The sequence below is a fragment of the Gopherus flavomarginatus genome, chromosome 1 (assembly GCF_025201925.1).
Source record: "Gopherus flavomarginatus isolate rGopFla2 chromosome 1, rGopFla2.mat.asm, whole genome shotgun sequence".
Classification (NCBI taxonomy): Eukaryota; Metazoa; Chordata; order Testudines; family Testudinidae; genus Gopherus; species Gopherus flavomarginatus.
The window spans coordinates 72,239,638-72,254,920 of NC_066617.1; the positions used below are offsets into that span (position 1 = coordinate 72,239,638).

General features: G+C 38.4%; 1 protein-coding gene across 1 annotated transcript in view; it reads left to right on the forward strand.

The window, feature by feature from the left end:
- Window positions 1-14,891, forward strand: part of TRHDE (thyrotropin releasing hormone degrading enzyme) — a 336,033-nt gene extending 321,142 nt beyond the window's left edge. The window contains exons 16-19 of the mRNA XM_050934690.1: window positions 3,581-3,748; window positions 4,319-4,459; window positions 9,581-9,662; window positions 11,827-14,891. Coding sequence (XP_050790647.1) covers window positions 3,581-3,748; window positions 4,319-4,459; window positions 9,581-9,662; window positions 11,827-11,970 — 535 coding nt within the window. The 3' untranslated portion in view covers window positions 11,971-14,891. The remainder of the gene's footprint in view (window positions 1-3,580; window positions 3,749-4,318; window positions 4,460-9,580; window positions 9,663-11,826) is intronic.
- The last annotated feature ends 392 nt before the right edge of the window (window positions 14,892-15,283 follow it).

The following is a 15,283-nucleotide window of genomic DNA, read 5'->3' on the forward strand; positions in this document are numbered from 1 at the left end:
TGCAATATTAAGGAAGGAAATATTCAGCAAAGCAGACATGCATTTTTCTGAGAAATTTCTATTTTTATCAGTAAAAATATTTTTCAGTGGAAAATGTTACACCTGATAAACATGCATCAGAAATGAGAAAGAGGATAGTAGAGTCTGAGAGCCAAACTCAGTTGCTAATGTAAGTTATTGGTGCCACTGTACCTGCTGTACCAGGTTGTGAATTTGGTCCTGAGAGACTGCTTCAGTAAATGATAGTCTGAGATTAAATTATCTGAGCTGTCTGTCAACCGACTGACTTTATTGCATAGCTGATTTACCCATTGGCATGCTGATCAGTTAGGTGAGTCTCCATGCATTTACTTTTCTCCCCATAATATCACTATATGGCAGTATTTACTCAAATGACATCACACCATCATCTGCTTAGCTACATAGCACCATAACAGAAGAAAATGATCTTGAATGTTTATGGATCACTGTCTTAATAGATAAAGCACAAGACGGTTATTAGATGGTGTCTGCGACAGACCACCAAATCACACTAGGGAACATGATGACTGGCTCCTTATGCACCTATATATAATGTGTAGGAAAAAAAAGTTGTGTGATCATAGGGGATTTCGATTGGAGTAACATATGCTGGAGATCACATGCTGCAAGTACTAAAATGTCCTTAGAATTTCTAATTATAGATGACAATTTCCTAACTCAAAAAGTATTGCATTCAACATGGGGAAATTCTACATTAGACCTTGTCTTGACAGATAAAGAGGAACTGAACTAAAAAATAACGATAACTTGGGTACAAGCGATCATGACTTTGATCGTATTTATTATGTGCACACAGAATAAAGTCCAAACCAGTGAAATATATGCTTGGTACCAGGGCTTAAATTCTCAGAGATTATTTCTCGAAACCCCACAGACCCAGGACTCCAGGCTTCAGCTGTGGGGTGGGGATCTCAGGGCTTTAGCTCCATGGGGGAGGTGAGCAGTGCCAGGGCTCAGGACTTCAGCCCAGCCTGTGGGGGGAGAAGCACCAGGGCTCCAGGCTTCAGACCCACTGGGGGAGAGACACTGAGGTTCATGGCTTCGGCCCCATGGCAGGTGCTGGGGCTCAGGGCTTTAACCCCGCAGCAGGCGCCAGGGCTCTTGGGGCTTTAGCCCTGCAGCAGGTGCCAGGGTTCCTGCCTTGCAGAAGGTGCCAGAGCTTCTGTGGGTTTGAAAACATTTACTGGACCTCTGCTCTGGTGGGCTCCGGCTGAATTTAAGCCCTGCTTGGTGCTTTAAAAGGACCAGTTTCACAAACATGAAAATCATTATGAGGCAAATCAGCTGGTAGGAAGAACATAATCAGAAAAATATGAATGATAATTGGGAATTGCGTAAGAACACTTTACTAGCTGCCCAAAAAGTCAAAATCAAGGAAGAAAGCTATATTAGATTAAAAAGCCAACCCAGTTTACAGAGGAAGTGAAGGTATCTATAAGAAATAAAAAAAATATTAAATAGGAAAAAGGGACATTCATAGCTTCTGATTTATGTTAATTACTAAAAATTATGGCAATTGACAAGGAGAACTCTATGGCTGGCAGAGTTAAGGACAATAAGAAGGCATTTTTAAGTATATTAGAAACAAAATGAATCCTGACAATGGTATCAGTCCATTACTAAATTGAAAAGGTAGAATTATCAATAATGCAAAAAAGGCAGAATTGTTCAATAAAAAAATTTATACTGTATTTGGGGGGGGGAAGATGATGATGTTAAAGCATATGGTAATCCTCTCTTTCTGTTCCACACTCAGGAAGATGTAAAACAGCAGCTACTAAAGTTTGACATTTTAAAATCAGCTGGTCTGGATAACTTGTGTCTGAGAGTTTTAAAAGAGCTGACATTTTAAAAGGGCAAATTGGTGACCTGGGTAATTATAGGCCTGTCAATCTGACTCCTATCCAAGGCAAGATGATGGAGCTGTTGATATGGGATTTGATTAAGAAAGAATTAAAAGAGGGTAATATAATTAATGCCAGTCAATATGGGTTTATAGAAAAAAAGATGCTGTCACACTATTTTGATACATTTTTTAATGAGATCGTAAATTAGGATGATACTGGTAATAGTGTTGATTTAATATACTTAGACTTCTACAAAGCATCTGGGTACATTTTGATTAAAAAAGCCTAGAATAATATAAAATTGACAGGGCACACAGTAAATGGATTAAAAGCTGGCTAACTGATAGGTCTCAAAGTGTAACTGTAAATGGGCAATCACCATTGAATGAGTATGCTTCTAATGGGGTCCCATAGGGATCAGTTCTTGGTCCTACGCTATTTAACATTTTTAGTAATGACCTGCAAGAAAACATAAAATCACGAGTGATAAATTTGCGTATGACACAAACATTGAGAGAGAGGTAAATACTAAAGAGAACAGAGGTCAGTTGTGCAGAGCGACTTGGATCACTTGGCAAGCTGGGCGCAAGCAAACAATATGCATTTTAATATGACTAAATATAAATATATACATCTAGGAATAAAGACCATTGGCCATACTTACAGCGTGGGGGACTCTATCCTAGGAAGTAGTGAATCTGAGAAAGATGTGGAGGTTGTGGTGGACAATCAGCTGAACATGAGCTCTCAATGCAATGCTATGGCCAAAAGGGCTAATACAATCCTTGGATGCATACACAAGTGGACCTGGAGTTGAGGTATAGAGAGGTTGTCTTACTGCTGTATTTGGCACTGGTGCAACAGCTGCTGGAATACTGTGTGCAGTTCTGGTCTGTACAATTCAAAAAGGATGTTGGTAAATTAGAGAGGATTCAGAGAAGAGCAACAAGAATGATTAAAGCATTGGAAAACTTGCCTTATAGTGATAAACTGAAGGAGCTCAATCTACTTAGCTTAACAATTCACAGTCTGTAAACACTTTCATGGGGCAAAAATACTTAATGATGGTCTCTTCAATCTAGCAGACAAAGGTATCAGATCTGATGCCTGGAAGTTGAAGCTAGACAAATTCAGACCGGCAGTAAGGCACAATTTTTTAACACTGAAGGCAACTAACCATTGTAACAACTTACCAAGGGTGGTAATAGATTTTCTGTCACTGGCAATTTTTAAATAAATCTTGGATGTTTGTCTAAAAGATCTGCTTTAATTCAAACAGGAATGAATTCAGGGAAGTTCTATGGCCTGTTATACACAGGAGAGCTGTCTGGATGATCAGATTGATCCCTTCTGGCTTTGTTATGCACGAATCTGTGTGCTGAGTCAGAAGGCTAATATATGTGCCTTTGTAGTTATATGGTACATTTACGAGTTAGGAAGGCTATCCATTTAGACACAAGGAATTCCAGGCATATGCTATGCTATGGTACCAGAAATTTTACCAATTCAGTATATGATTTTGGACGTTATCAGTGAAGGGAAAACTCTGAAGATAAGTATAATTCACCAAAAGTTCGTAACTGTTATACTTTTTTGGAGTTTTACAGGAATTAAAGTAGTAATGTCCTATATCCCTTTTCATTACTCTGAATCTCCTTAATAATGCAGTGCTCTATGGGTTGCTTTTTTAGAATCCCACTTAACGTCAGAGATGTCGTTTACTGTACGGGAGTATCACTGATGGATGAAGATGTATGGGAGTTCATTTGGATGAAATTCCATTCTACCACAGCGGTATCTGAGAAGAAAATATTGTTAGAAGCCTTAACTTGCAGTGATGATAGAAACTTGTTAAACAGGTGGAAATATCTATTTATGTGTTTCTGATTCTTTGGCATTGATAACTGTTGCAGTAATGATATTGCTTCCCCATCTCAGCATTTATCTGTAAATGAGAGAGCCTATTTTTAGAGCACAGAATCACTTTCTAGTTAGAATGTCACGTGGTTTTGTATTGAGACCCTTGCAAATGCATGATTTTTTCATTATTTCACTTCTAAACTTATTTCATTAGCAAACTTTTTGATCAACATGGTCTCAGTGTAGAGTTCATAAAGATACATGCCGTCAAGAGCATTTCACATGATCTCAGCTTTCACTGAAAATATTCCACGCACCTGCAATTATGCTTAAATATCTTCCTACTTCTAGAGAACTCACAATCTAGTTGCAGGACAGAAGGGTTTTTTTAATTCAAAAGTATGTGTGAACTTTGGAATCTCACAAATAAAAATCAGAGCTCTCCTGGCAATATAAATAAATCTTTTAGCAATCTGTGGTCTTTGCTGTTTCATTGTTAGATGACAAGCTTTATGGACCTTACTGGCAAAAACTAAACAGTTTTTTTTCCCCTCGACTCACTCCTAAAGGCTTCTGAACCTGTCTCTCAATTCAGAAGTTGTCCTGGATCAAGATGCAATTGATGTTATAATCCACGTAGCTCGAAATCCACATGGCAGGGATCTTGCTTGGAAGTTTTTCAGAGAAAAATGGAAAATACTAAATGCCAGGTACAGATAATAGTTATTTGTCATGTCTTATTTTCTATATCTCTCTAGATATTTTAACTACCTATTTCTATGTCTAATCCACTCTCTTTCTGTTCATATATAGCGCTATCTATCGATCTATCTAATGCAAAGATGTGTGTATAAAATATATTTTATATAGACATAAAGCTGTTCATAGATGTATCTATGTATATCATCTATATATTTGTCCATTACTATATTGTCTTTTTGATGATATGTGCTGTATGTCAAATCCAACAGTCCTGTTCTTATTTAGACAAAAAACCTCCCAATGAGAGTTTTGCCTGAGTTAATTGAGATCTGATTGAAAAATCTGCTTTAGAACATGGGAGCAGGACAGTGGAGAGAATCTTTTTTAAATGCCCCAATTTTTGTGGAATGGAGGGGTGTTGAGTACAATGGGACATCTTTCACCATCCCTCCAACTTTATGGTAACTTTACACACAATCTTCACTCGGTTTAAGGGTCAGCCTTTTGGATGAAGGTATACCTGGCCAAGTGGGAGGGGGAGACTTTTGGAAAGCCACTCTCTGTGGTGTGCTGTGCCCCATAGCTGCAACTGTTTCCCTGTGTAATATAATTTAGACTCTTGCAACATTACTCAGAAACCCCATCCATACTCTTAAAACTCACCTGAGGGGGATTTTGATCTAGATGCAGGTAGGGAACTAATTGGAGATATTCTTGGTTCTTTTTGGATGTCTCCAAAACCATCAGGATTTCACTGCAGATAACTGGACATAACAAAGTTAAGAGAGCCCACACCTCATGTCTGCTCCGTGGACAGTCAAACCCACTATAACCACCACCATAGCGACAGGAAGATTTGTTGGAAACACCCTATTAGTGAATCTTTCTCAAAGAGTGTAGAACCTGGCCTTATGTTTGCTGTCCATGATGCTTTGGTTAGGATTTTGGGGGCTAACAGATTTTATAGTTCAGTTCAGCTAGGAAAATTTGCTTTGAGCAGAAATTCGGTTTTGGAGGTTTTAGTCCAGGAGCAGACATTTTAAAACAAAGTCCCCCAAGCCAATTTTTTCCTATGGGACTCACCAGCATGGTATCTTTGTGCCTTACAAACAGTAAGGAACTTAGCCTCACAATGCACCTGTGCGGTTGGGAACTTCATTATCTCCCTTTTGATGGGGAAATGACAAAGGGCCCTGTTCTTGACTCAGGGCCAGCTTTGTACTTTGCCAATCTTGGGGCTGCTAAATACTATGCTGGTCCCCAAATACAAATTAGGACTTGTCTGCACAAACATTTAGTTTGCAGCAAGTTGGGGCATGAATCTACCTTGTACTATCCTGACACACTCAGATAGTTCATTAATGCACTTTGATCTAGTCCTCTTTGAAACAGGACCAGATGAAAGCATTTAAGTGAACTGTTTAATATGTCAGCAGGGTGCACATGGACAGAGTGTGGCAGGCTAGTGCAGGGTAGAGTCACTGGAGTAATACATAGAGCTCTTATTGCATAATCCTGATAGACTGAAATGACTCCAACATGTCATGGATATAAATTTTGTAACAGGCAATTAAAACCTTCCATGAAAGGTCATTTAAAGCATCATAAAAATATACAGTAAAACACCCAAGTTCTGACACAGACTGAGGAATGTGTGACAGTGATCTTAAATTTTTGTGGTACTAGGACCTTTTAAAAATGTGAGTTCAGTTGCACAATTGGTTTTGCAACATTTCATTGCAGACATTTAATCAAGGCAACATGCTGTCCCAAGATACCTTTTATCACAATGTTTATTTTGTCATTACTAGATATGTCATTTTATTAAATATTTTGATCATCTCTATGGTATTTCCCATTGAAATTATTTTGAAATACTTAACAATTTGATACAGTAATATGAGGTATCTGAAGACAATTAAATGATGCTAAAACTCCATTTTCTTTGACTGTGCAATACTGTGTATCATTTGGATCAAACAATAGCACCAAAATATTTTTCGTTCATGACATTTTTAAATATATTTGTCTCACCCCTCGACCAATGAGTAAAATTGTCAAAAGTGCTTAATCCTATTTTCAAAAGTGATGTAGGTATTGAGGAACCTAACCTAAGTCTGACTATAAATTAAAGGGGGTTAGGCCTGTAAATTCCCAATTCGCTTTAAAAAATGGGATGCAGGATCCTTAGACAGTTTTGAAAATGTTATCCAAAGTCTGAAAATAGCAATCCCTACATTCCTTACTATGGGCCTGATTCTTCTCTGCCCTCTGATTTCATTTGCATCTGTCCAAAGTAGGTGAGAAATACTACTACACAAACCTGGTAGTATTATACACCCACTTTGCACAGGTGAAATAGTTAGAAGAGTTGCAAGGTATTAGAAAATCAGGCCCTGTAAATAAGGGGGCAGGAGAAGACTCCCACCATTCCTAGATGAAATGCTTCTGCGAAGCAGAAACACTTGTTTGTTGGTTCTGTAATGCCATTACTGTTTTCTGTGACAGTTTGTCAAGGTCAGTAGTTGAAAGAGGAGGTTCTTTTCCACAGTAAACAGTGCAGTAATTCACAAGGCTTAGTTTTCAAGGAAAAAATAAATTTTACTACTTGTTTACACTATGGAAACAGTGCAGGCTGCTTGAAAAATAAAATCCCTGCACTCTTTTCATGAGGTTGTTTCTGTGAAGTGGACTAGTAACCTTGTCAAAAGGCCCTATCAAGAGGTGCTTCCAGTTTTCCAAACAATCAATTATGGGGCTGAGTTGCGAAGGTAACAATAGATGCTTTGTTTGAAAGCCTAAACATGCTTAAAAGATCATGAAATCCATATGTCTTCCCATATGAAACATTTGCATCTGGATGTCTGTGTATGGAAGTGTGACTGAAGCTTTGGAAAAAGAGATGTGCTTGCTGAAATATCCATGAATAATTCAGTTATTAGTGAACAGGGAATAGGAATTTTAATATCTGCAACACTGTTCCTTACACAGAAGTTCCAGGTAATAAGCAAAGGAATTTACCCCTCAAAAATAGAAACTTTTCCAACACAGCAAGTTCTTTTTCAGGGTTTTACATTTCTTTAAATAGCGCTTTCTTTTTTTTTTAAAGACTCTCTGGCTTTCACTACCTACAAGGTTAAGAATAATTAATTTTAGTATAAGGTTGATATAAACAGAAAAGAGGCCTGTGGTTGTGCTAGAACTTTTCAATTTGAAGTATGAGTTGGTTCTCCAAATCTGTTTGGAGAAAGCAAATGTGTGAGCCCAGTTCTGCCCTCAGATAATCCCAAATGTGTGCACATATATGAGGTCAGATTTGGGGTCTATATTTTTAAACACAATTATGTCCAGATGGAGGTAGGTAAATTAAGTGGTGTTTTAAGGATTAGTTCACTGTAGTTTTCATCAGATGACTGTTGCTATGTTGAATGATGCCAGTCTTGATAAAATACTGCTTGGCTACTCTTAGAATGAAACTTCACATCACAGAGATTTAAAGAGATTCTTCCATGTGTAATGCAAAAACCCAGGAGCCATCCTTTTACTTGGTTTATCTTTAGCCTAACAGATGTTGTCAAGGTTCCTTCCCCACTCTGAACTCTAGGGTACAGATGTGGGGACTCGCATGAAAGTCCCCTAAGCTTATTTCTGCCAGTTTAGGTTAAACCTGGTACGCTGCCACCACCAAGTGATTTAACAAGAAACAAGGAAAGGAGCACTTGGAGTTTCTCTTCCCCCAAAATATCCCTCCAAGCTTTACACTCCCTTTCCTGCAGAGGCTTGAGACTAATATCCTAACCAATTGGTTACAAAGTCATCAAAGACCCAACCCCCTGGGTCTTTGAACAATGGAAAAATCAGTCAGGTTCTTAAAAGAAGGATTTTATTAAAAAGAAAATGTAAAAATCATCTCTGTAAAATCAGGATGGAAAATAACTTTACAGGATAATCAGATTGAAAGAGCCCAGAGGAACCCCCTCTAGCCTTAGTTACAACAAAACTGGGATAAACCTCCCTCTAACAAAGGTAAAATTCACAAGTTGAGGAAACAAAGATAAACTAATGCACCTTGCCTGGCTGTTACTTGCAAGTTTGAAATATGAGAGACTTGTTCTGAAAGATTTGGAGAACATGGATTGGTGTCCGGTCCCTCTTAGTCCCAAGAGCGAACCTCACCAAAACAAGGAGCACAAACAAAAGCCTTCCACCCCCTAAAGATTTGAAAGTATCTTGTCCTCTTATTGGTCCTTCGGGTCAGGTGTCAGTCAGGTTACGTGAGCTTCTTAACCCTTTACAGGTAAAAGGATTTGGTGCCTCTGGCCAGGAGCGATTTTATAGTATTGTATACAGGAGGGTTGTTACCCTTGCCTTTATAGTTATGACAGATGTAGATTCAGATTTTTTTAATTGAGTACACTAGAATTTTCAGACAAGCAGTGGAATGAGTAGTATTTTAATAACCGCTTTCAAAGTAAGTGAATGTGGAATAGCACAGTTCAGTGAAGTACAGTATATTCAGCAGCAATAGCAAGACACAAATTTGGCTTTAGACACCCAGCATCCAACGCATCATATTTTCATTGGCTGGTTACCTCTTTTGCAGGGCTATACAGGAAAGTTAATTTAGATTAAGGTAAATTGAGAATTTACAGTGAAATAACTATTGCTGATTAACTCCATCTAGGGACACTCTTATTCTGGAATAAGAGCATCCACAGAGAGCTAATCAGGAATAATTAGTCTGTTTTAAATTCACATGCTATTTTATACCAGATTAACTTTCATCTTTAAGCAAGCCTTTAAGTACTGGAAGGAGACCACCAGATTCAGCTCATTTATGTAACAACTACTAGTTATGCAAATGGGATGGGTAAGGAAAAATGGAAAAGAGAACCCCAAACTAAAAAAAAAGTATGCTTTAAGGCTTCAGCTGCAAAGGTGCCACATTCCCTTTCCCTGAACTGGCTATTCTTCTGCCTCTTGGCTTTGCAGTCTGTATGGACCACTAGTTAGCATTACTGAATTTTGAACTGGCTATAGTCCTTGAATGGAAATCTGTGTAATCAAATACTTTCATTCAGTTGATATACTTACACTAATTTGATATGTGTGTTTTTCTGCCCTTGAAGATATGGAGAAGCATTATTTATGAATTCCAAACTTATCAGTGGAGTCACAGAATTCCTTAATACTGAAGAAGAACTAAATGAGGTAAATCTTACATGCATCTCAGTGCTTGAACTTGTTTTTGTCTTAATTTTTTTTAACCTTTTAAGTCTGGGGGTCTTAACCCTTTAAATCTTGCAGTAGCACCAAGATAAAAGCAGATGCACAGATCATAGGGGCTGAAAAATCTTTCTGCTCTATGGGAACTGACAGTGACTTAGGGAAGTTATGAGTTACTTTGGGATTGTCTCACTCAGTATGACCAGACACTGCAGGACTAGGTCTTAATGCTGAAGCCACCACTGTGCGTTCCTGTTCTATTGCTCTTCCTACAGTCTGTGGCTGTGGAACCAAGCATGTGACTTTAAACTGGGATTTTTAGCATTTCTGAAATATTATAGGACTATAAGCTTATATGTGAACTATTTCTCAGTTCTCTGATTTGGGACAGATGATCATGGCTCAGATTCTGCATTAGGACTAGAACAGTATTGCAGTACTTGGTGGGTTGTGCTGCTAGAGGTGCCATCCATTGGTCAGGATGTTAAACATTGGCCACTTGTATCCCTCTTAGGTAGATGCTATAGAGAAAGTTAAAAGCTCCATGTTTTGTGATAAGAGTAGCGGACAATGTCAGTGTTCTGTCTCCTGTTCCTTCACCATCAATACTTCAAGTATTGGGGGGGATGGCTGTTAACCATGGCATTCTGGCCAGGTTCTACTTCAAGTTATTATATATATCCTGCCTAGATTAGCCCAATCTTTCAATTTAATGTATCCTTCATCTGCCAGTCTGAGGTTGTGTGGTTGTTTTGTGGGGAGCTTAGCAGCTGCCATGTATCATGGATTAAATGAGTCATACACAATGAAGTCATGGCTAACCAAAGGCTGGTTACAGCCTTCATGGCTATGCTGTACTCTTCTGTGCACTCCAGTTTTGACAAACTCAGAACTCAAGGAATTACCCCAGCTGACTTCCCCAAGGCCATCCATTTGGGAGTGATATACCAGCCTGTTGTCAATATCGAGACAGCGTGCAAGGGCATGCTGCACTCTGGGTTCTCACTTCCATAACTTTGGTAGGCTGCTCCATTTCCCCTGAGACAAGCTGGCCATGAAATTATATCAGTAAAAAAGAGGACAAATATAGGATCCACTCCTAAAAGATGCAGAGCACCTCCTCTGAGGTATTAAGCACCCTCCGTACGTTCTGTTAATGCTAGTGGGAACTGAAGTTGTTGAGCCCCTCAGGATCAGACCCTTTAGCTTTAAACAAATGCATACAATTCTGTAGTCTAAGGTCAAGTTTCAATAAATGCACGGAATTTAACCTCACCGGGAGAGAAACTTTTGCCAACTATTAACACCCTTGCCTAAAAATCAACAATTTGACATATGAGGTTACCACCAACATGCAGCGCAGGTCACCCTACCACATCTTTGTCTAAATCTAATATTAATCCAAAGAGAATCAGTGCCATTACCAAAGCAACTGCAATTCTGATGCCACATCTACTGTAACACAAATCTGACTGTTATACAAGTCAGAGCTAATACCCTTTCTGTTTGCTGACCAAAGCCAAAGTTTCCCTGTAACAAAATCTTTTTCAATAGTCCAAAATCTGAGAATAATTAGCAACATACTGCTCTTGATAGGTTCTTCACACTGTAGCTATGGTCAGTAACTTCTTAAATTGATCCACTCTTCTCCAAACAATCAATCTATACAGCAGTAACATAAGTCGTTCTGCAAGGCTAAGTTAAACATCTATTATAATGTTTAATTAAATCAACCCTCTTTAGAGGCAGCAGGGCTGTTTCAGTTTGACTTTTGCTTATAAAGCTGAACTGGGAGCATTTCCAACACTCTCAATTTAGTTTCTTAAGTAGGAGTAAAACTTCAAAGCAGACCAGCTGTCTGCAAAGTGTAGCAGCTGGGCTACAAGAGAGAATGAGGAGATGATATTAATGTGATCCAGCATTGACATGTCAATCTCTTACAGTGCAATTTGAAGCAAGCACATCACACCTAATTGACACAGTCTGCTGTCTTATTGCATTTTGCAGTAAATCTCTCTACATGATCTTACATTTATTTCAGCAGTGATCGTAGAGTTTTATCCTAAATATCTGACTTGTTTACATGCATTGAAAAGACTTCTTCACTTCAGTTCAATTTTAAATTGTTGGTTTTAAATTGTATTTCCAGCTGAAGAATTTTATAAAGAGCTACAAAGAAGGATCTGCCTCCTCTTTCTCTCGAGCTGTGGAAACAGTGGAAGCCAATGTACGGTGGCAAATGCTTTATAAAGAAGAACTATTCCAGTGGCTAAGAAAATCCCTGAAACACTAATCTCTGTTTCTAACTAACCATTTAATGGGAAGTTGTGGAAGAGGAGGTGCAATATGTGAAAATCTGAGAGCATTTGACATTGAAATGAAGACAAGATCAGAATTGCAGGGAGTTTTCTTGCACTGGGCTCTTATTAAAACTGTAAAGGAACTCTTGCAAGAAGAGGTGGTCATGACTGCTTGTGAAATCCAGTCCTCAGTGTACATGACCAAACCTGATATTAAGTGGTGCATGTAAATGTTACCGTCAGTTTGAAAAAACTTCAAAGAGTATTTTGTGCATGGTTGTATGGTCCCTGCCTGTATTCCAGCATGCGTACTTATAATGACCAAGTTTTGTATGTGAATTCCTGTTACATCAAAGATGGGCATTATGCAAAAGCACAAAGACTATCTATGACAATCAGTGTTGCAATGAACAGAAGTAATGGAAAAAAGGAGAGGAAAGATTGAAGGGCTCCAAACACAGGGGCGGCATGAGATGTAAAGTCATCCTTACATGATAGATGCCAATCATTTCAGCACTCAGATTGTCTCTTAATGATTATAGGGATGCCAACTCATTTTTGAGTTGCCAGTTGTTATATATGCAGTCTCCCCATTTCCGTATTTAAATAAAGTGTACATACATTGAGAGACACCACTCACCTAGTACACTGTAATTTCATAAGCTAATTATATTCACTGCTGATCAGTGAAAAAAAATTTTTAAAGCTCTAATCATAAATGTATACAATGTTTATGATGAGAACTTTGCATAGCTGCTTGGACAAAATCCATAAACCACCTCCTCTGAGTGATTTTATGAGGCAGTGGTATTTTGGATGTGCTACACAATCTGTGTAGTAATTACGCAGCTGCTAATGCACAACTATCATAAATACTCATCAAATTCAAATGGATATAGGCAAAAGTGGAGAATAACCTGGATCCATGAACACAAAATTAACCAATAAAGCTATCTTGCACGTGGAAGGCCAGCCTCTGTGATGATCTAGTATAAAAGACAAATAACCTAGATACTCCATGATTGTGTCAGCATTTGAGTGATATTTTCACTCAGATATGCTCTTATCATTTTTGCCAACTCTTTTTTTAATGTTAAATACGGATATATATTTGTAATGGCTACTGCTAAGAAAACTCTTCTACTTCTATTTCCCTTTTCCTGTGATTCACATAAAGTATTCCAGAATTCTAAACATGAATATGAGTTTTTTTTCCTCCCAATCCTACAATTTACTGAATTTGCTAGTGTTTAATGACATTCTGCACCATTGGTGGCATCTATTGGGAATGAAAACTGATGTTCTCATCTTAGGCCCAAAAAGTCTCCCATGCTGTGCAGCATGGAGAAGAGCAGAACCACAGAAAGATCACAGGAAGTGGGTTGTGATAGTTCAGAGGTGGGGATAGACATAGTATTTCTGCCCCTGCCATTTAACTGTTTCTGGCCCTTCTGCAACATGAGAGGTCAGCTCTGTACAGCTGGGGAAATGTGGCCATCCAACGTCAGGAACACTTTACACAGCAGTTCAGCTCACAAAATGCAGCATAGCAGTAGTAACTCATCCTCAACCAGTTTTTCACAGATGGGTCACAAGTGGGCACTGTGCGAGGAACCAGCCAATATCAGCATATTGAACTGGCAGACTGGAGTCCCTTCAGTGGTGTAAGGGGAGAAGAGACTCTCTAATATAGCCTCTTGTTCCTGTGGAACTCTGGTCCTCAAGAGCTGATAGCCACATTCCCTGAGTATCCTTCTCTACTACAAACTGTACTAACATGAGTTAATGCAGCAGAACAGCACCAGCCCAGGAGCAACAGATCTCTACCCTCTCCTTCTGTGTCAAGTGTGACCTTACAAAAGAAGAGGGAGTCCTCTGCTCCTGAGAAGCCCTATACATTTTGTGTTGAAGTATTAACGAGTTTCTGCTTTCCTCCCAGAGACATTTTCATGTCTGTAGAGTGAAATACTCTGTATGTATCTTTTACCTACCTCACAGGGATGTTGTGAGGCATACTTAATGTTAGTCTAGCACTTCAGTATCCTCTGAGGGAAGGCACTTAAAAGTGCAAAGACTTGTTCTGTAGTTGGCCAGACTGCCTCAACACCAGTATGTAGCTGCACTTTTAAAATTTGATGACAAAATACCATGTAGCTCTGTCATATCAAAACAAAGCCAGAATATGCATACCAGAACCCTTGGCAAGTCCCCTCAAACCTTTGCTGGTCAAAGAAACTAGAGGAAGTTAAATGCTTAAACATGGGCTTGGAAATTTCAGTAAAAAGATGTCCTTTTTTTGTTGTGCACAATGATCTGAATAGCTCAGATTGCATTCTGCCATCTCATTGTTCACTTGGTTGTCACTACAGTTTGAACTTGGGACATTTGGGACACGTAGAAGTTTCTGACCTTTCCAATGATAATGGGCTAATATAAAGAACAACCTGACACATTACAAAGTAGTGATTTGCTTTTAGTCGTGAATTCCAGAGCGCAGAGCAGTTTTCATTATTGCTATTTTAGAAATAGAATTCTAATGGTTTTTAGTCTTTTCTAGTAAGTTACACTAATGCTGGGTGCAAGTCTAACATTTTAGTTGCTGTATTTAATATTTTAGTGGTATTGAGAGACTGGTCTACCACAAATATCAAGCCCTAGCTATTTGTACTGTACATACCAATTGTTGTATTGCATATAATTATTGTATTATAGTGATTTCATATTACTGCTAGAGTTAAGGTTGAGTTGGCCCTTTCCATTATAAATCCCTAATGTTTATTTTTTTAATATTTTGTATTTTGCTGTTTTGCATTGAATCAGGCTTAAATTTAAATGGCTTAAATCAAATAAAACTATAGCTGTTTTCTGCAGTACTCAGAAAGCCTGCATCTAGGTATGTCTTCAGATTCTTTTCTTTATAGGGGAAAATCGACAGTAGACACAAATAGTTGCAACTCCATGGTAATATGATAATTTATTGTATTTGTATAATACCCTCAGGCAGAAAATCTGATGGTTCCTTGATGCCAGTAGAGTTAACCCAACTTAGTAGTGAATTTGGCCCATAATAGTTGGTGGTGTCATAACATAGCTGCTAATGATGACTAGACTAGAATTATATGAATATTTTTTTTCTTAGACCAAGTTTTACCTGTGTTGGATACATGTGAGCATTAGCATTGTATGATATAATATTTAATTAACTAGGGCCAGGTACACCTGAAACCTTGTGATCCTTTCAGTGCTACGGTATGAATTCTAATCCTATAACGGAGGTTGAAGGTGGATTTTGTGTAGTTTTGGGGT